A 19,529-nucleotide genomic window follows, 5' to 3' on the forward strand; every position below is an offset into this window, starting at 1 on the left:
ACAGTCTCCATCACGGAGGAGCTGCAGATCCGTAAATAGGCTAGAATGACGATCCAAAACTGTCAATCACCCGAATCAGTCTTGTTTCATGGGCTTTTGCCCTGATGGGTATACAGCCGGGACGGGAAAAGAGTGGATTGGTTTCATCCACTTTGCCGAGATGCAGGAGGGGTTTTTTATCTGGAGGAGACGTTGGCAGCATGATTCATACCACCTAGGTACCTCTTCGCAAGACCCAGGTAGTGTACTGTAGCTTGTCTGCTGATGGGGCCTTGAAACCTTTCGCTGCTTCATGTTAATATGGATTTCTCCACTTGTACCGGTCCGGCCCCACATCTTGCCCCTGTCTTGTCATCATATGGTCGGCGTACTGGTACGAGGTGTATAGATATTTCTGTGCTTTGTAGGGTAGTTCCTCGAGGCCATTTGTCGCTTGGCTTTGATGAACATTGAGGTTTTTTAACTGCTGTCTGAGTATTCGACAAACAAAGTGTTGCTGCGAGATCGACCTGTCGAACAACGATATATATACATCGACATGATACCAGTCACATTATGCACTCGCATTACTGCTGTTGAGATGGGCTACGACGAAGCACTGAATATAGAATGAGGGCCTGCTAGACAAATCGACCTTAATGGAATTGACAGAACTTTTGCTTGACTGTATTGTGTTGTCTACGTGCGATTCTGGGGGTATTATCCCTGAACGGACGGCAAGCCCCTGACAGTAGTAAATCCCTCATAATCGGTCTCGATCGGGGTTCTTCCATGAAGATCTCCCGAATGTAGAATACAATGGTGGCAAGAGAGCTTGAAGCGTAAATCAAGCTCAGTGCCTTCGGTTTCCCTGGACAGGCATGCCGACAGAGGTTGGGAATGAGGCATCAATTCGGTGCCTTATCCTGGAACCTCAACAACTGCAATCCTTTCGCTATTTGCAAAAGTCTGGCGAAGTTGATACACCATCACATTGCATCAAGGGTCAAAAATTGAACTTATGCTTCTCGTCTCGGGGGCAAGATGGTGAAGGTAGTGTCGAACGTTGTCGTCAACCGACGATCGAATTACCGGTAGGCCGGAATTTAATCCTTTCCCTACTCTCCTAACCTCCACCACTTATAGAGCCATTCGATCCCATATCAGCAACTGTGAGCCTGCCATTGACACAAATAGTGTATGTTCGTGAACCGTGTGGTTACATATACAAGTGACACAAAGAGTATGCCTCGGGAATAGTCAAATCGAAACGGCTCACCCACGAGAACATAATCCCAGTGCCCCCTGTATCTCGATATCGTGCAAACTCTTCATATCTCATTGTATCCTCCGCAAAGCGCCCTCTTTCCGATCTCCGCCATCTCGTTGCCCGGATATACGGAGATGTAGCTTCCCCACATCCGCAGAAGAGGGGAACCATAGCAGACAAGCCAAACTGCTGTACGCAGTAGCACGAAGAGGGGTCAATACAACGGTCGGCTTCCGCAGCTCTACCTCGGTATAGGTTCGGTAGAGCTCCGCGTACTTATCATACCCTGCTGGAGCTGAGAATGTGCTGTCGAGACTTCGACTTCACTTCTTCTGTATATGCAAGCACAAGATGGGCGATATCACTCCGGTGCCGCAGGAAATTATCCCGGCCTTCTGCAAGGCCGGTGTTGTCGTTAATGAGGGTCCTGATTTTCACGTCGAGGTGCAGATGGTGCCGGTTCCTGAACCTGGTTTGTGCTTCATCACTGTCGTCCGCGATATATTTCGGTATATGCTGATCGAGGTGAATAGGACCCGACGATATCCTGATCCGACTAAAATTCACCGGTCTCTGCTCATCAGACATTCACCTAATGCAAGGAGACCTGGGCATGTCAACCATGTCATCATACGGAGTACGATCCCCAGGCCACGAAGGCGTCGGCGTCGTCGTGAAGGTCGGTGCAAATGTCAAGAACTTCAAACTGGGCGATAGAGCCGGAATCAAGCCGATCAACAATACATGCGGTTCGTGCACGATGTGCTGGGATGACAAAGAGACATATTGCGCAGACGCTATTCACACCGGTCTGATGACGTCTGGTTAGTAAACAATCACTCATGCCGCCACAAATAGAACTGACACTTGCAGGCACATACCAGCAATACCTCGTCTCACCCGCACGATACGCCTCCCCAATCCCAGACGGCATCCCCGACGAAATCGCCGCACCAATAATGTGCAGCGCAAGCACAATCTACCGCTCACTGATCGAATCAAACCTCCGTGCGGGATCCTGGGTCGTCTTTCCAGGAGGCGGCGGCGGCGTAGGTATCCAAGGTGTTCAACTGGCCAAGGCAATGGGCATGAGGCCGATCGTCGTCGACACAGGTGCGTCTAAGCGTGAACTCTCGCTGAAGATGGGGGCAGAAGCCTTTGTGGATTTCATAGAGACAGATGACCCTGCCAAAGCGGTTATCAATATAGCCGATGGAGTCGGTGCTCACGGCGTCTTCGTTACGGCCCCAGCGGCGTATAAGACAGCCATATCGTTTGTTGGCAAGCGCGTTGGATCAATGGTATGTGTATTGGGCTTCCGGCGAAGGACTCGATGGTGCTCGGGACGGACCCTTGTGACTTTATCTTTCAAAATATGAGTATTAAGGGGACCCTTGTTGGGAGTCGGAGTGATACGGCTGCTGCATTGGATTTTGCGAGACGGGGTATGTTGCATCAGATCTGTGAGATTTATCCTGTTAATCGTCTGCCGGAGGGTGTTGGAAAGTTGCGGAGAGGGGAGGTTGCTGGGCGGATTGTGGTGAACTTTGACTGGGAGGAGTAGCACAGCGGTAGGTAGTATACAATGGAATCTAGTTTTCCACAATCAGCAAAGCTATTCTACAGCATTCTACAGCCTATCGCATATCTCGAGATCTATAATAGCATACAATCAAGTTGAATATCTCCCTTTCGAACACTCAGGCCGTGTTAGGCGGCGTTACTCGCTGTGAATGCGCTTCTTGGGCTGGCCACCCTCCAAAACGGGATTAGCGCCGCACCCGCTGGGTATAAATACCATCGTCGATTCCCAAGCTTCCTCTCCTTCTCTTTCCTCTTCATATATACCTTGTTTGGGTGGGCCGCAGTCATGAGGGCGGCCCACCACAGAAGACCCATCGCATTGCACATCGCGATGATCGTTTGTTCGGTCACCTTCGGGGGACTGGGAGGCGTATTCTTTGGCATCCCCTTCGTGGGGTTACTTTTCATCATCACTGAGGTCAAGAACTCGAGCATGGAGAAGAGATCCATGGTGACTTGGTACCCGTCTCCATGAAAGCCGTTCTTAAGCGGCCTTGTTTATGTGGTGGTGTGTATCTTCCGCCCACCAGCTTCCTCTTCATATCTTTCCACTCTAGTATAATCAAGGAGCAGCTGCGTACTTACCTTTGCCTTTCCAACCTGATCAGCGGCTGTATTGTGCACACGTGGCGGATCGCAGCACAAATCGACATTATTTTTGAATTACTCCCTCGGGAGCTCTCAAAGTTGGTGGACACTTTCTCATCACACCTCGAGTCACTGAGTCGAGCTTCGAGAAGGAAAGTCGTGATTCCTCGAGCACCCATCCTCCCACAGCGTGTGTGTCCGCATCCCCATTTCGAAAATTAAGACGGAAACTTCCATCTCGGTTAGCAGGCTACCGCAGGGGCATGAATTCACCATCTCTCCCCCATCAGAACTTCTCCTCTTCATCTCCCCTCTCGTTCAAAACCATCTGTGGTCGCCCTCGTGCTCACCGAAGCTAGGTAAGTAGAACCCGCACCCACCACCTATCTCCCCCTTCCCCTTCCCCTCTCCCCCGGGTAGGTCGGTATCGCTTGGATGAGCTGCGATCATGAAGGCAGCTCCTCACAGGTTTTCCTGTTCATGACCATCAGGCATGTCGGGCATATTCTTTGACACTTCCACTCTGTGGGTTCTTTCTTTTTCATCATGCCAGGGTTAGAGACCTGTGTATGGAGAAGAGGATAGGGTTATGCCGTAGGTGAGCAGTGTCGTGTCCATGTGTATCTTGCTCGCGGCTTGAATAGTTGGTGCTGTCGGCCGTCCAAACTGAGCATGCTCGGGTATTGAGGACCGATTCTGAGTCTGTTGAGCCTCCAGCCTATGATGCACACAAATATCGCTGTTTGCAGCTTTCCCTTCGCGAACCCCTCAAGGCAGCCTCGTTGTTCTGTGGGTCGACCCGCCGGTCACAGCTGTGACGTGACACAGATACTTTTCCCACTCGTGAACTCCTCGCCAATAAAGTGAAGAGATTACTGTACGCTACAAAAACGATTCTTCGTTGCTGATAGCTGTGAATACCCAGATCACATCTGTAAACCTGGGCCGTGAGGTAGTCACCTAATGCGGACTCAGACGCGGCTAAAAAGGGCTCAGGTCAGTCCCGGCTGACAGCTGCACTCTGACTGACAACGAAAGCGGACCCACGGAGCAAAGAAGGGACACCAAGATAGACGTAATTGGCTGACTGTGATGGGATTCTGATTGCAAGGCTACAAAGTGAATATTTCCGCGTATGTGCACATCTCGCCGACACAAAAATAACAGGCGCCCGTCAGATTGCCAGAAAGGATCTCCAAAAATGATCAGGACACTCTTTATTCCAGATCTACCAGCGTGATTGACAAACAATAGACAACACCCGCCCCACTGCATGGATCTGTTGTTGGGAAAAAAATGGACTCGCGGGGAATCGAACCCCGGACCACCCCCATGCTAAGGGGGGTATTATACCACTAAACCACAAGCCCAGTTGATAAAAGATGGCTGCATTTATGACTATAAAAACGAGAAACATCTTTTGCATAGCAAAGCAAATCAGCGATTCGTCGCCTGTCTGCTTTGAAGGTGGTAGAAAACAACTGGAATAAAGTATGTGGGCACGCTGAAGGTATCCTGATCATCATTTAGGGTCAGAATCACGAGGTATGTCAAGGATTGGCCGCCGTGAAATTTGAGTTTGAATTTTGCTAGCTCCACCAGATATGTATCATCCGAGTCCAAATCGAAAAGAATTTTGCAAAGCATTTCACAATATCGTGAATAAATCCTTCACCTATAGTAATTGTTGAAGAATAGGTTTCAATGCCAAGGAATTGGTTTTCTCTTTGTCAGGTTGTTTGTGCGCCGTTAAAACCGCGTAAACAAAAGAACACCGTCAGATAAGACGACCGACAACCTTCGGGCAGGATTTCTGCGTTTTTGATTGAAGTAACTGCAAGGTCCATTAATCTGAAATGCAGGTTGAGGTTTAAACTTGTATTTCTAAGGATGTATTTCAAGAATACGCCATCTTCCAATACTGCCCAGGTGAGGATTAGCCCTCAGGCCCAGCTATCACTAACTAGCTATTGAGACTGCTGATAATTTCTTTCCGTCCTTAGCGCCTATACAGCTGTAAGTAGTAGAGCAGCCACCTGGCACTAACCAGGAAGCTCCTGTGGACCGTTGTGGGTTGTATTTGTTGTGACAGCACTGTCTCTTCGCATTGTGTCCTTGTCCTATTTATTGCAGCAGCACTAAGAACATCTTAGGACAGTGACAAGAAAGAACTGCCAAAAGTAATAGAAGGAACAATTTCTGCTTTGTCCTCCGTACCAAGGTCAGTCAAGCATTCCTCGGGTATGGACAGCTGTTGATGCTTCCGTAAACGGACGTCAACACCTTGTACATCGTGGACGGAGAGAGATCGGCGGGATACTCGGATGACGTCGGAAGTGGACATTGAAATGAATTCTGTATTGAGAAGAGAGTTAGATAGGGTAAACTTAAAGGGAAGTTGTAAAAATGCTGCAACTCAAGGGACTGTAGAATGTTGTAGCTGTGGAGCTCCTTGAAGTTCATGGCTGAGTGACTGGGAAGATTCTCCGCACGGAAGACATTTCAGCGGAAAAATGCCTGACCTCGAAATACGATTTCTGCAGACTGCCATAGATTTCTAGAGGAGGTATTGTTGTTAGCAGCTGCAAGAGGCACTGTTATCTTATCGCTCCACCATCCAGCTGCAGATCGCAGAGCTCACCCCAGACTCCTCCAGTTCTATCTACGATCCAAACACACTGTGACACGAGTCGATTCCAAGCAGAACAGCACAATATGACATCCACAGGCCGACTATCATGGTCTGCGCCTGCTCATACTTGCTGAATTGAGGGATTTCAGGCAGCCAAGAAACGCCGGCGCTAAGCAGCAAACTGTAATGCGCCGACTCCACACGCGCTCAGTCACCGTCGCCCCAATCATCCCCTCTTGCTTCTGCCAGGAGCACGTCCTCCTTTCCTATCCCCTTTCAACTACAATCCGCCATATACTACTGGTAGTATTTACCCTCTCATCCCATCGTTCGCGCAGGAATTCTATCAGCGCAAGACCCACCGGCATCCCCACAATCACGCGCGCCAACAAACGTCACCACCAAGACGACATCAATTCCAACCTCCTTCACCCTGAGCAACACAATTCACAAAGCGCGTATCTATAGCGCACAACCGGCACCAAAATGCCACTCGCAGCGGCCTTAGCCCGCATCTCCAAACTTCTAGTCCTCAGCTACATAATCGACTGGATCTTCATAATGTGCGACCGCATCCCTGTCCCCAGCACGCAGTACAATCCCAAGCCAAAAAAACTAACAATAACCAGCGGCACAGCACTAATAGGCTACGGCTTCTCCAAGGTCGAACCAAACAAACACCCCTTCTCCCTAACCGATGCCACCATCGCCTATCCCTACGATGAAACCGAAACCGTCTCAACAGCCGCCCTTGTCCTAACGGGACTAATGGCACCAGCAATCATAATCCTCGCCATCGCACTCATCACGACACCGGCGCAAGCCGGCAACACTCGCACCTCATATATGCAACTTTTCCAGTCCAAGATTTGGGAATGGAACGCGGGATGGATGGGCCTTGCATCCTCGCTAGCCGGCGCGTGGATGGCGACGGAGGGATTGAAGGAATTAGTCGGGAAGCCGAGACCCGATCTCCTGGCACGGTGTAACCCCAACCTCAATGCAATTGAGGAGAATATGGTCGGTGGACTTGGTGTGGCAGGTGCACCGATTATCGTTGCCTGGACGATTTGTCAGGATCAGTCTGATACATTGCGGATCGGTGGATTTCAGTCGTTTCCGTCGGGTCATGCTTCTTGTATGCCCCCAGCACCCCCACGCCTCAAAATACAAGTCCAGATACACTAACCTCATTGTTTCCAGTCGCATTCGCAGGTCTAGGCTACCTAACCCTCTGGCTAAGCGCAAAATTCTCAATTAGCTTCCCCTACCTGCCGTCCTACCCAGTCGAAGGAACAACACAACCGCACACGGACGAATCCTCAGTCCGCTTCCGCGGCGCCGCGCCACCCGTCCTAATGATGCTGCTAGCCTTCGTACCAACGGCGACAGCATCCTTCATCGCCGTGTCGCGGTGGGCAGATAATCGACACCATGGCTTCGACGTGCTCTTCGGTTCGGCATTGGGGATCGTCTTTGCGTATATTGGGTTCCGGATGTATCATCTTCCTATCCAGAGGGGGGCTGGTTGGGCGTGGGGGCCGCGGGCACCGAGGAGGGCATTTATACGGGGTGTTGGGGTTCCTACTTCGCTGGGTGTTGATAGTTGGGCATATTCTTATACATCCGGTCCCGAGGAAACCCTGAGACAGGAGCGTGTGTTGGGTAATGGAACTGGATTTGATGTTGAGGCGAATGATAGTGGGTATGGAGGTCAGGAGGAGGTTATTCCTATGCGTGAGCAAGGTCATGGGCATGGCCATACGCAAGCATAGGGTTAGTGAGTATATTAGGCGTTGTATTTCGGGATTGGATATACTGTGGACAGGTATACAGGTATAAAGCAGGAAATATCTTCAAGAATGTAAACTCTGTTCAATATGATTCTCACATCTGCTACTCAACACAATCTCTCCCACACAGCATCAATCCTCATCCATTCCCCTCTCCAACTCCTCCCGCATCTTAACAACCCACCTCGGAAACTGCCCCTCAAAAGAAGTCCCCTAATCATTCCGATCAGGCAAATTCCGATATGGGTTATGCGGATCAGCCATCTCCTCCTCAACAGAGGGGATGGTCTTCCTAACGCGCGCCGGCGCACCCACCGCAACCGAATACGGCGGAATATCCTTCGTAACAACAGACGCCGCACCGATAGTCGAGCCCTTCCCGATGCGCACACCAGGAAGAATTACAACATTTGCCCCAATCCAGCAATCATCCTCAATGAAAATGGGGTGGCCGAACTCGACGAATTTCCGCCGCGATAGAACCGAGACGTCGTGGCCGGCTGTTATTAGGCCCACGCCTGTGCCTATTTGCACGCGGTCACCGATTATCACAAGGCTTGTGTCTAGGATTGTGACGCTAAAAATCTGTGTTAGCTGGGACCGCAGGGAGAGGCGAGGGGCGAGGGGACTTACTTCCAGTTAATGAAACACTCCTTCCCGATAGAGATGTTACAGCCGTAATCCGGTCTAAAGGGCGGCTCGATGAAGGTTCCCTCGCCGACTTTGCCGACGAGTTTCTTTAGCAGCTCGAAGCGCTTGTCGGCGATGTCTTCGTAGGAAATGCTCTTTGTGTCGAGGTTGTTGTAGTCGTCTGTCAGACCGCGGCAGATGTGACGCGCCTCGAGGAGGCGGGGGATGGTGGGGTTGTACCTATTCCAGTCAGTCATTGTATTCACCTAAAATCATGGAGCCTAATTGACCCGTTCATGGTCTGTGTTGGCTGGGAGGGAGCTCACATCATCCCGGAGATCATCTTCTCGTAGTCCTCGCAGTGCGGAACGCCCCGCAGCTCGCGGGACAGCTCGATGATCTCGGGTCGCTTTTCGGTGGCGGCCATGACTGTCGCAGGAGAAGAGTTGGAAATCGAATTGAGGGTGGGAGTTAAATGAGAAGGCGACGCGTATGCAGGGTGGAGGTGAATTTGTAGGCGGAGCTGCGGGTGATGAGGAGAGGTCGATGTCGTGGGGAGCTACGGCGGGCGTAGCTGCTGTTTTGGGTAGTCCAGCCAATCGCCGAGGTTTTCCCGCGGGCACTACGCCACTATATACTGGCAGATCCACTGGACGATCTAAAAATATGGTGGAGACAGTGGATCGTGTAATAGACGCCGTTGGCGGATTGAGGATATAGGGTCCTTGGTTCGTGTTGGTTACCTGCAAGGTCATTTGGATGACTTGGTCGCCTACACGGTACGGCGATGCAACAGCTCAATGGCTGCAATAGTTTGCCTTCGTCGTACCCTCAGAACCTAACACGGACATCACGATAGACTGATAGGAATCTGAAAGGTAGTTGAGTGCTAATTAACTATTAAAATTGGGCTGTACCGTAGAAATAAGGCGACTATGGAGATTCAGTTGTATCCAAGAGTTCAAGCAAGAAATCACCATCGCACGTCCTGCAAGATCCTCAGCAGGAGAACTTCAGCAGTTTGACGATATCAAAACTGCAAAAATACCCCGGAAAAGTTTCAGTCACTCCGGTGTCCAAGAGAACCCGCAGCGAAAGCCTCAACATCCCCCTCCTTCGGCGGAAGCCCAGGATGCACCGAGCCACAAACCGGCGTCCTCAGTCCAGACAGTGTAACATTATCCAAATTCAAGAGGTACATATACCAATAATACGTTCCTAAAACAAGTCAGCTAAAGAATCACCACTGTAGTAACTTCAGACATACCGCAAAACAACCCCCCACCAAGAATATTCCCAATAAGGGTCGGAATAATTCCCTTCCAAATATAAAGCCCCACATTAATCCCGGGCGTGCCAAGCCAAATACCGAGGGGAATAAACGTCATATTGGCAACGACGTGATCGAAACCCAGCGAAACGAATGCGAAGATCGGGAACCAGATACCAATGATCTTAGACGCGAGATCTCTGCCCTGCAGTCCGAAGAAACAGCCCAGACACACGAGCCAGTTGCAGCCAATTCCGCGGAGGAAGATCATGTGGAAGTCGGGTGTTACTTGTTTCTTTGTTGCGAAGGTGGTTACGGCGGATTTGAAAGGTTCTGTTGCGAAGACTTCGCCGTCTGTAGACATTTGAAGGGTTAGTTTTGCTCGATGGGGATAAGGAGGTGACGAACAGCCAAAGATTATTGAAACGACGAATAAAGAGCCTGCAAGGTTGCCAAGGAACGTCACAGCCCAATGAATTAGCATTTTCCACCAGGGTAAACGGCGCTGCAGGGCTGCGACGGTCGTGAACTAGATCACGATCAGCAAATCAACAGATCAAATCACAAATAGGTTGTGAAAAATACCATAAAAGACCCCGTACAAAGATCCGCACCAGTGAGGATAATCATACACAGCCCATACGGAAAAACCAACGCCGCAATCGTGCGAATGAGGCCAGGTGCATTCTCCTGAAACCAAGGCGTGGCATTTGTACTCAGTACAGTACCGCACGCAAAAGCAAGCAAACAGCCCGCAGAAACAGAGCTGAAAAAGACCTTGGGCAGACTCATATTACCCTTTTGCACGCCGGCCTTGGCGACGGCCTCGACGACCTCGAATGGGGAAAGCGCGTCTACGGCCATAGTTGGTGTGGGATGGTACTTTTGGGGTCTCCGGGGAGGACAAGGGGTTCGAGAGGATTGATATACCTGACAAAATCCAGCTGATAGATGGAGACTCTGGAGATTGCAGATCGTTAGCGATTCCCAAGATGGAGAAGATCGGAAGCATTATCGACTTGATCACAGCATTTTTGGCGGAGTGTTATCTCCGCTGTTCATGAATATTGGAACCGCATTCTCATTGGTGCATCAGTGAGACGAGATAAGAATAAGCTTGAGTTTGCGCGTTGCTGAAAGTGCTGGTCGATCGCAGGCGCGCTCGGGAGCAAATCATCGTGGAGCGGCTTATCATTTTGGGCGGGCTTGGCGAGGTAGAGATAAGAGACCAGCTCTTTCTCCGCGGGATTGCATCTGCCTTACATTAACATTGGGCCAGTGATGGAGTCATAGAGTTTGATAGTGTGGAGCATGGAATTGGGATTGGGATTGGGAACGATCGAGGAGGTAGAACTCGTGGATTGGTGGGTGTGGTGGCTTGAGGCTGCCGTAACCTGGCGATCCGGGTTGTAAACACTGATTGGCGTACACAGCAGTGGATGATCGGCGCCGAACGCGAAGTAGAAAAATGTGACTGACTCGAGGAGCCGAGGTAGAAGAAAGGCTTGGGCCTAATGTTATGAGTTCGTGAAGGTAAGGCGCGTATTCGCTATGGAGGTCGCGTATCCTATTTAATGCCCAGTGGACAGTATCATTGATGAGTTCACGGAGACCAAATCACCGGTCAGCTTAATTAGTGACCGTGACAATCGATCCGAGGTCGGCAGAGTCATGAAGCGTTAAGCAGAGAGGGCCGAAAGCCTCAAGTAGACAACGTTCAAGGTACTCGCGACGCCATGTGCCACTCTACCTACTCACTACTCGACTCCTCTCTTCTCCATACCCGAGTCACTGACCCAAGGCATGATGAAGGAAAAAAAATAAAGATCCCACGAAGGGAATGTCAGAGAAAAAGCCCCCCCAGCTCCCGAAGGTAGCTGGACAGGTATTAACTGCAGCGCGCAATGCAGGATATCATCTGCGCTGTGCAATGCAGCATGACGTGGTTTGCTGCCATCGTGATCGCAGACACCCGAGCAAGTTACGGTTTTGCCGAAGCTGGTCAAGAATCCCCAGAGGGGAAGAAGTCAAAGAAAATGCCTCTCAGCTCCCGAGGGAAGCTGAACAGTCATCAACTGCAACGCAGGCGACTGTGGTGTGTTGCCTTTTGCCTTTGTGATCGCAACATACTCGGACGAGTTTGGGTTTTGCCGAAGCTAGGAGTGTGAAGATGGAAGAAAAGAGGAGGAAGAATGGAAGTGGCAGGCAATATTTATGCTGGCGGTGGTGCGGCGCTAGTCCCGATTTGGGCAGGTAGGACACACCAAGGCACGTAAACATGGCAGGCGCGGCTTCTGACGGCCCCGGGCAGTTTGAACGGATTCTGCACAGATTCCATGTTGTCGCGTCTATCTCGAGGCTTCGATCCAGTATTTGATGAAATGATAGAAACATAGAGCGAGGTAGCGGGTGGGGATGCCTGTCTAGAATTATAGGACCACGGACGAGCTGCTTTATCCTGCGCGATCTGGAAAAATTCCTGTAGTGGCATGACTGATTATTCACGACCACAGAGATATGAAAAGGAAGGACAAGAAGGGAAGGTTCTTCGGGAGCAGGAGACAGCATTTATTACTTGACAAACATAGTCGCTGATCAAGGGGCCACTAGAAGAGAAATACAAGCTCACAGTTACAGGTGAAAGTCATGAGGCTCAATTCCTTCAACCCATATTTGGTGTGAAGGATATTTTCTCTGTGAGGAAAGATTATACCCTTTTTTTTAGACTCCGTTGGCCTTCCGATGCATGGATGTTAATGCTCTCATGGCCAATCAAATATTAAGTCTTGATTTCTTGGAGATCTCAAGGCCTTGGCAAAGTCTGAGTGGAAAGGTCGCCGTATAAATTTCGAGAAGCCTCGACATAAGACAAAAGTTAGTATCAGAGAGGTGAGTCCCGCCACTTGCACAGTACGTCAAAAAGAGAGCGCAATTTGCATATCTTCAAAAGGCTTTAGTTGCGATTCATGCTGTTTTTTGGAATTAAAGAAGAATTCAACTATTCTCATGACGCCAAGTCAGTATATCTGCAATCTTGCCATAGAACAAAGACGTTTGCCGTGAACCTTGGACCATTGCGCTATATCGAACCCGGATTCTTTTCAGTGCCAGATTTGGCGAAAGATCACGTAATATGCTATTTTCCAAAGAAGTGTCTCAAATCGTGACTCCAAATGGTCACAGGTTTTCAACTCGGTCCGTGAAAGTGGTCACCGCTCTGCATTCATTCCACATCAGTAGCCCTGTCACCAGTTAATATTGACTGTGGTTGTCTGTTGATGGCATAGCTAGGAGGCCCTTGATTTATGTTCACCCAAGAGCACCGACGAAAGAAAAGGTTATGGGAATCAAATAAATTATTTTATGGGTCACTAAAGATACAATTCTGACCTGTTATTCTACATGCAGTCTCTCGGCATAGTCAAGTCCGCCTCTGATCACAGCGAGATCTCCACCCCGAGTTAACATGATATCTCTCTTTACCAGAGCACAGACAATGTCTTTCTTTCCGGCAAACCAGTCATAAGGAACGAAAAAATGCTCTGTGACCTCAACAGCTGCGGAGCCTTCGTGATGTGAATCCTCTGACGGACTATTGCTGAGGTCAATAGAGCATACCCAGAAGGATCGATTCAAAAAAACAAGCCTCCCAGATTCGTGGACTCCGATGACATGGGCAATACGAAGTTGCAACGGAATTGTATGTGGATGGAGTGCAGTTGCTGGAATCGACACCATGCCCCTGTCACTATCATTTCCATCTGAGGAGGATTGATTTAATGCCATTACAGAATCATTTCTTCCTTGCGAGGGAGGAACCTCCTTGCTTTCAGGTGCAAGAAAGTTCGCGTCGATTATTGAGACCCTGTTTGTGTTGACAGAGTTATTCGGACACATCAATTCAACCACAATCCTGTGCTTCTTGCCAATCGAGAAGATGGCTGCGTCTTTGAGCTCTACCGTGTTTTCAAGCGGCAATGAAATAGATGAGACTCGAGACAAGTCATCCCAGCAGTATGTGCAAGCTTCGATACCATCGACACAGACCAGTTGCAAGGGTGACCGCGGATGAGGGAGCCACTTGCGGATCCCTGGTGTCTGAGTGTGTTTCCGCTCTCTCTCATATTTACCGCTGTTCAAGCTGAATATATGATCGGACTCACGAGTAGATACCAAAAATCTGCCTGATTTCTCACCCACTAACACATCTATGATGGCCTCATTGGAGTCGAGGCGTGACTTGAAGATTTGAATCGAGTCGCTGAGCCAACCCTTTTCTGTTGACTTCTGAACCCTGTACAGAGAGATTCCATTGGAAGCATCGACGCTCAGAAGGGCGTCTCGGTCTGGAACCCATGCTAACAGACGGATCGGTGACTTATGTCTGTAGAGAGTCCCTAAATTTGCCCCCGTTTCTTGCTTGTACAGTGCGACAGATCCATCACTCTTTCCGCAAACGATAACTTCGGACGTGTGGTGAGCCACGATAGCAGTGATGCTTGCTTTGGCCTCCACAGAAACGGTCTCGACCACTGAAGTAAAGGTGTTTCCACTGCTGTCATCTCCCAGAGACTCTCGTAGCAGGGCCTCGGGCTCCCAGACTGTGCATTGAGAGCCTCGTATATCAGCGAGAAGCATGCTGTCTTTGGAAAAGGCAAGCTGTTTGATGAAAGAGTTTGAAGACTTGACACGGTAAAGGAGGTTCAAGGTATCAAATTCGTAGACGTTGACAATTCCATTCGCACCACCTGCTGCGAGGAAACGTCCATTTGGACTTGCGGCTAGGGCTTGGCTATTGGCACGGAAGCATTCCAGCTGCTGATCCAAAAACGGGTCGAGGAGAGCAAGGTCTCCGTCAAGGTATGTGACTGCCAAAAGCCTGATGTCAGGATTGGGGTTGAAAACAATCGAGACCACAATATGCGTGCTAGTCTCTCCGCTGGAAAGCTTCTTGCCGCAGCTACCAACATAGATATCGTCTTCCATATCCCATAAGGTGATGGATTTGCCACTGTAAGCAACAGCAAGCATTTTGTGACTTGATGAGAGAGCTAATGCACACGGAGTTCCGCCTGTGGACGGTTTTGTTACCTCTGGCATATCACTATCGCTCCACGGCCTTTGCATCGGCTCTAAGCTGTTGTGAGATCCGAGATTCCAGGTCATTAAGTAGTTGTTGCGGCTCGCAACCGAAAGGGTATCTCCGTCAAATTCCATTCCCAGCGGGCGCGGAGGGCTCGTGAATTGATGTACCACTTGGCCACTTTGAACATCCCACACCTTTAACACCTTCATCCCACAGGTTGCTACAAAATCGGTTTTTGGTTTGAAAGCAACGAAGTGTACTGCTTCACCGTGATTTAAGACCTTGTACTCCTGATAGGATGTGGCGTGGTACAATGTGACGTTTCCTGAGCTAAGGCCAACAGCCAGGAAATCGTCCCCATAACGCAAAGCCTTTGGCTGACTCTGACGGAAGTCTATGCACATCAGCCTGTCATCCCAGTCCTTGTTCAGCGTACCATATACTCCTATTCTTCGACTTGAGGCCCCAGCTTTGTGTATCATAGATTCCGTGGGGCAGAATGGAGGTATGCAGGAGTATATCGTCGACGGAGATAACATGAGGGCATTGGCGAACATCGCGGGAATCCTAGCAAGATCCGTAGTCCATTGTCGTAGTGCTCGTATGCTGGGGTCTAAGGGTGACCGCTCGGCAGCGCAGGCATTGACGTATGTTTTGAGACGCTTTGAAGCGCGGGTGAGGTGGTTGAGATCCTGAGAATCTGCAATTATTTCAATCCAAGTGAGGATATTGGACTTCAAGAAATGCTTGACGAGTCGGAACGTGTCTCCTGCGGATGAATCGGCCCTTGAAAGATGATACGAAAACGATGTGCAGGCATAGATAGCAAAATCCTGCCTTTTTGTCGGTAGGGCTGCTGAATAGCCGCGTCGATTGTTCCTGGGAGGCCTCATTTCGTCCCCACAAAGATAATTGAGGCATACCTGCGCCATCCGAGTGTGTGCCTCAATTAAGTTGATACAGAACTCAGATTCAGATTCACCAGCTAGGAGAAACTCTCTAGCAGTCTCGTGTACCATTTTCACATTCCCATATTTGTCTATGACCACCAATTGTCCACAGAGAGCGGAGACGCTTTCTTCCAACCTTGGAAACGAATCGTCGATGTCTAGAGTCAAGGCACCATCCAGCTCGCTTATTGTCATTGGCCGGATTGCGCATACCACCCACATGAGAATCGTCTTCGCCAACCTCTTCCCATTAGTTGCCTGTGACATGGAGTCTAGAATTCGGCTGTACAGGGGCTCCATGCCTCTTGGTACATCTTCCAGGACTTGATCAATTGCTTTCTTGCTATGGCACCGGAGAAGTTCCTTGAGTACCAAAATTGTCCACAGGAAAGACCCCCTTGACTTTTCGAGAATCTTTTCGGCTAAAGCAGCTCGATCATCCGGGCCAACCACCGCCAAGCTCTGTGTTTTTCTTGCAACCAGAAGACTGAGGTCCGACTCCGTATCTGCCATTGAAATATTCAACGAATGAATCGGAAATGATGAAGAAGTAGGAAAATCCTGATCAAAATGGACAGTATCCCGGCTTGTGAAGAGGATTCTCACAGGTATAGATTCGCTCATGCTGAGAAGCATGACAGGGAAAATGTCAACGTAGTTAGAACATTCGTCCAAGGCATCGAAGACCCAGAAGTGCCGGGGCATGGTGGTCTGAAAGATTCCTTGAATGAAAAGGATCCTCCAAAGTGTACGTTCATCAACGCGATCCAGAGATACACCGTCCGCTTGCATCGCTAGAAATGCATCGCAAACTTCAAGATGTGCAATAGCCATCTGGAAAGCCAATGATCGCAAACAGCGATCAAGGCTAGACTTCGATTTGTCCCCATGTTTGAAGAAAAAGTAGCTGTATGCATGACCTGACTCTTTGAGTTGATCCACCACATAGCCAGCAAGAACGGATTTTCCTGTTGCCGGCTTGCCCTTGATCCACAGAGTTCTGTCATCCCCGCATTGCCCGTCTCTCCACTTGATGTAACTGGCTTTGGTCGATATCCACTTGCATGACCCTTTCATACGGGCCTCGGAGACGCTTGCAAGGTCATCATCTAAGATGTCGGGAACTCCCAGAAATTTTTTCAAGTCTCTCTTTCTCTCACGAGTCTGCTTCTGCTTCTCCTCAGGGACATCCGCGGTGATTTTTCCCACTGTCGAGATGAGTGCGTTTCGTAAAATGGCGTAGTTGGGATCTTCAGGTGTTTCGAATTTGCAGATCGAGCGGTGGTCGGCCGTCATTGGTATTTGCTTTTCTTCGCGGTACCCGAGGACAGCAGATTCGGGATCGACGATGAGCGAGCTGAATAGTTTCATGTTCTGCGTTTCGTAAAATGACCAAAGTTCAAGACCAGCGGAGACATGTCGAAACTCATCATTGATTACTTGAACAGCTTCAGAATTTGGCTCCAGGTTGCCCACATAAGCGCGGTCGTAAGCAACCTTTAGGAGGCTTTTGAGCATCTTGGCCGACCTGGAGCCTCGATGGGGCGTCGCCAGAAAAAAGAAAGAAAGAAAGCGATCAGCCAGGTCCTTGTGCACTGCCTCTTGCTTGGCCAAAATGTACGCCTTTTTCATCACTAAGCCACCCATACTGTGACCGATGACAACAATAGAGGTTTTTGAGTTGAGGATGTACGGTGAAGTGCTGATGGCACCCAGGAAGGACTTGCCAATATGATGGACGTTCAGGCAATCTTCCTTCCCCTTCAAGTAATGTGAATCATATCCATAGCTATGGATGCGGACACGTTCGAAGGCCGGATCGTTGGGGAGCCACTCCTTTGGCCAGAAATGAGTTTCCAAGGATGACTTGCTCCATGTTTTTCGAGAGCTTCCGCCTAAACCATGAACAAATATAAAGTCAATCTCTGGACTCGACGGTGAGTGTAGCAAGTTCAGTCCCAGAGGGCCCTTCGCATCCTCCGCTCGATCGGCCGGGGTAGTTGACGACGTGGGAAGAGCTTTGGACAGAGAGAACAGACTCCTTGAGCTCTTGGCTGAGTCGCGGCTGCTTGACGGAGGGTTGATATTTTGGTCAGGCTTCGTGCGCCGCTGTTTTCGCGAGAACTGGTGTTGTCAGCGACCGGACTGAGGTGAACTAAGAGGATAAGCAGGTGAGGATTCACCATTCTGTTGGTCCATATACGTGCCGGTGTGGGGCGCGGGCTCTTGGCCACTCGGACCTTTCCAAGGTTACGCCGGTACCACGTTCTGTTACTTCAAAGGATAATAACACAAGGATATATTCGAGGTTGTTTCGGCGAGAAGCTCTTGTGAGCCCTAATCCCCATGACAAAAGCACCTATTACGTGGCAAGCACTATCTCCTCTTTCAAGTCACCAATCAGCTTCTTTCTCGAGGCGCCGTCGCCGCCCCCGCGGGATGGGGAAAAAGAGCGGCATGCCGGCCCCCTCACGCTGCAGCCCCCAAGACTTCAATACTCTCTCCCTTTCCTGCGACACGCGCCCCTTTCGCAAAGTCCGAACGTATCCAACCTGGTCTCGCCCACAACAAAAAAATTTCCGGTCCGGGATCGCTTCAGGAACAATTTGCGATGGAATCCCTAGAGAATCCAACCTTCGAGATTGGGGACCACGAAGCTTTCATGGACTTCGCGCTCGTTCAGGCCCAAAAGTCACCGCCAGCTGGCAACAAGTTCTGCGTTGGAGCCGTACTCGCTGACGCCGCTACCGGCAAGGTCCTCTCAACAGGGTATTCCCTTGAATACCCGCGTGATTACAAGGGAGATCCTGGCACCACGCACGCAGAGCAGTGTTGTTTTATCAAGATCGCTGATCAGCACAACATTCCGGAAGAACGTATCCATGAGGTTCTGCCACCCAGCACAGTCCTTTACACGACCATGGAACCATGCGATGAGAGACTCAGTGGAAACATGACTTGTGCGACTAGGATTCTGAGGCTCAAAAGCGCCATCAAGACTGTTTACGTTGGCATTAGAGAGCCCGGAACATTTATTGCGCATAATAACGGACAGGAAAGGCTAAAGGCAAATGGAGTCGAGATTGTTTATCCTGTTCCACATTGGCAAGATAAGATTACCAAGATCTCGATGGCTGGGCACTGAACAGTTCAGTTTGGATTAAGCAAAAGAACCTTTGGAGGGGTTGCGGCAATACCCGGGCGGCCCGCCCAAATTCGCGGCTCTATTTTACACTGGCCCTTGTTGCACGCGTGGATGTCTCGGTATGAATCAATCTATGGGTCTTGTCTGTTCCATGAATGTCACATACGTGGCTCCCGTCAGGATTGTTCTCCATTTGAATGTACCGGGATCTGGAAGCGCCCAAAGAGTGTGTTCCGCATTAGCCCGACTTAGATCACACACCATGCAAGCAGGAGATGGCGGATCGCCAATCAATTCAGGTTTTGACAATCAAAAATTCAAGCACAATCACGCATCACCATTGCTATGTTGAGGAGCCTATCCTAGATGTTACGATAGAAGCGCCCGTGCAAGCTAAGCGCTGGGGCCACGACCCTTGATCACTGATCACCTGGGTGGAACTGGAACAGTGTGAAAAGTGAGGCTCGCCTTGCGTATTCGCCCTGAGTTATCGTCGGAGATTCCTCAAATAGGAATAAAGAAAAAAGCAATGATAAAAAAATTATCGATTAAACTCACTGACGATCCCAGTCGTAGCTATACTCTGCCGAGGCCAGCTCGGC

The 19,529-nt window shown here is 49.8% G+C and overlaps 6 protein-coding genes across 6 annotated transcripts; 3 read left to right on the forward strand and 3 right to left on the reverse strand.

The window, feature by feature from the left end:
* Window positions 1-1,600: 1,600 nt before the first annotated feature.
* N7532_001057 (zinc-dependent alcohol dehydrogenase) lies at window positions 1,601-2,813 on the forward strand (the record flags this gene model as incomplete). The annotated part of the gene is made up of 4 exons (XM_056613551.1): window positions 1,601-1,721; window positions 1,783-2,073; window positions 2,123-2,550; window positions 2,637-2,813. The coding sequence occupies 4 exons, from the start codon at window positions 1,601-1,603 to the stop codon at window positions 2,811-2,813; spliced, it is 1,017 nt and encodes a 338-aa protein (XP_056478592.1).
* Window positions 2,814-6,539: 3,726 nt separating this feature from the next.
* N7532_001058 (phosphatase PAP2 family protein) lies at window positions 6,540-7,828 on the forward strand (the record flags this gene model as incomplete). Its single annotated transcript, XM_056613552.1, has 2 exons — window positions 6,540-7,191; window positions 7,257-7,828. The coding sequence occupies 2 exons, from the start codon at window positions 6,540-6,542 to the stop codon at window positions 7,826-7,828; spliced, it is 1,224 nt and encodes a 407-aa protein (XP_056478593.1).
* Window positions 7,829-8,059: 231 nt separating this feature from the next.
* On the reverse strand, window positions 8,060-8,903 carry N7532_001059 (sugar O-acetyltransferase; the record flags this gene model as incomplete). The annotated part of the gene is made up of 3 exons (XM_056613553.1): window positions 8,060-8,423; window positions 8,480-8,716; window positions 8,803-8,903. The coding sequence occupies 3 exons, from the start codon at window positions 8,901-8,903 to the stop codon at window positions 8,060-8,062; spliced, it is 702 nt and encodes a 233-aa protein (XP_056478594.1).
* Window positions 8,904-9,708: 805 nt separating this feature from the next.
* N7532_001060 (formate/nitrite transporter family protein) lies at window positions 9,709-10,610 on the reverse strand (the record flags this gene model as incomplete). Its single annotated transcript, XM_056613554.1, has 2 exons — window positions 9,709-10,100; window positions 10,349-10,610. 2 exons carry the CDS (start codon window positions 10,608-10,610, stop codon window positions 9,709-9,711), a joined length of 654 nt encoding a protein of 217 aa, XP_056478595.1.
* Window positions 10,611-13,139: 2,529 nt separating this feature from the next.
* Window positions 13,140-17,968, reverse strand: N7532_001061 (uncharacterized protein; the record flags this gene model as incomplete). Its single annotated transcript, XM_056613555.1, has 2 exons — window positions 13,140-17,891; window positions 17,966-17,968. The coding sequence occupies 2 exons, from the start codon at window positions 17,966-17,968 to the stop codon at window positions 13,140-13,142; spliced, it is 4,755 nt and encodes a 1,584-aa protein (XP_056478596.1).
* Window positions 17,969-18,393: 425 nt separating this feature from the next.
* N7532_001062 (putative DRAP deaminase) lies at window positions 18,394-18,927 on the forward strand (the record flags this gene model as incomplete). The annotated part of the gene is made up of 1 exon (XM_056613556.1): window positions 18,394-18,927. One exon carries the CDS (start codon window positions 18,394-18,396, stop codon window positions 18,925-18,927), a length of 534 nt encoding a protein of 177 aa, XP_056478597.1.
* Between the last annotated feature and the right edge of the window lie 602 nt (window positions 18,928-19,529).

The sequence above is a fragment of the Penicillium argentinense genome (genome assembly GCF_028826775.1).
Source record: "Penicillium argentinense strain IBT 30761 chromosome Unknown utg000002l_segment0_segment0, whole genome shotgun sequence".
In the NCBI taxonomy this organism is placed as follows: domain Eukaryota; kingdom Fungi; phylum Ascomycota; class Eurotiomycetes; order Eurotiales; family Aspergillaceae; genus Penicillium; species Penicillium argentinense.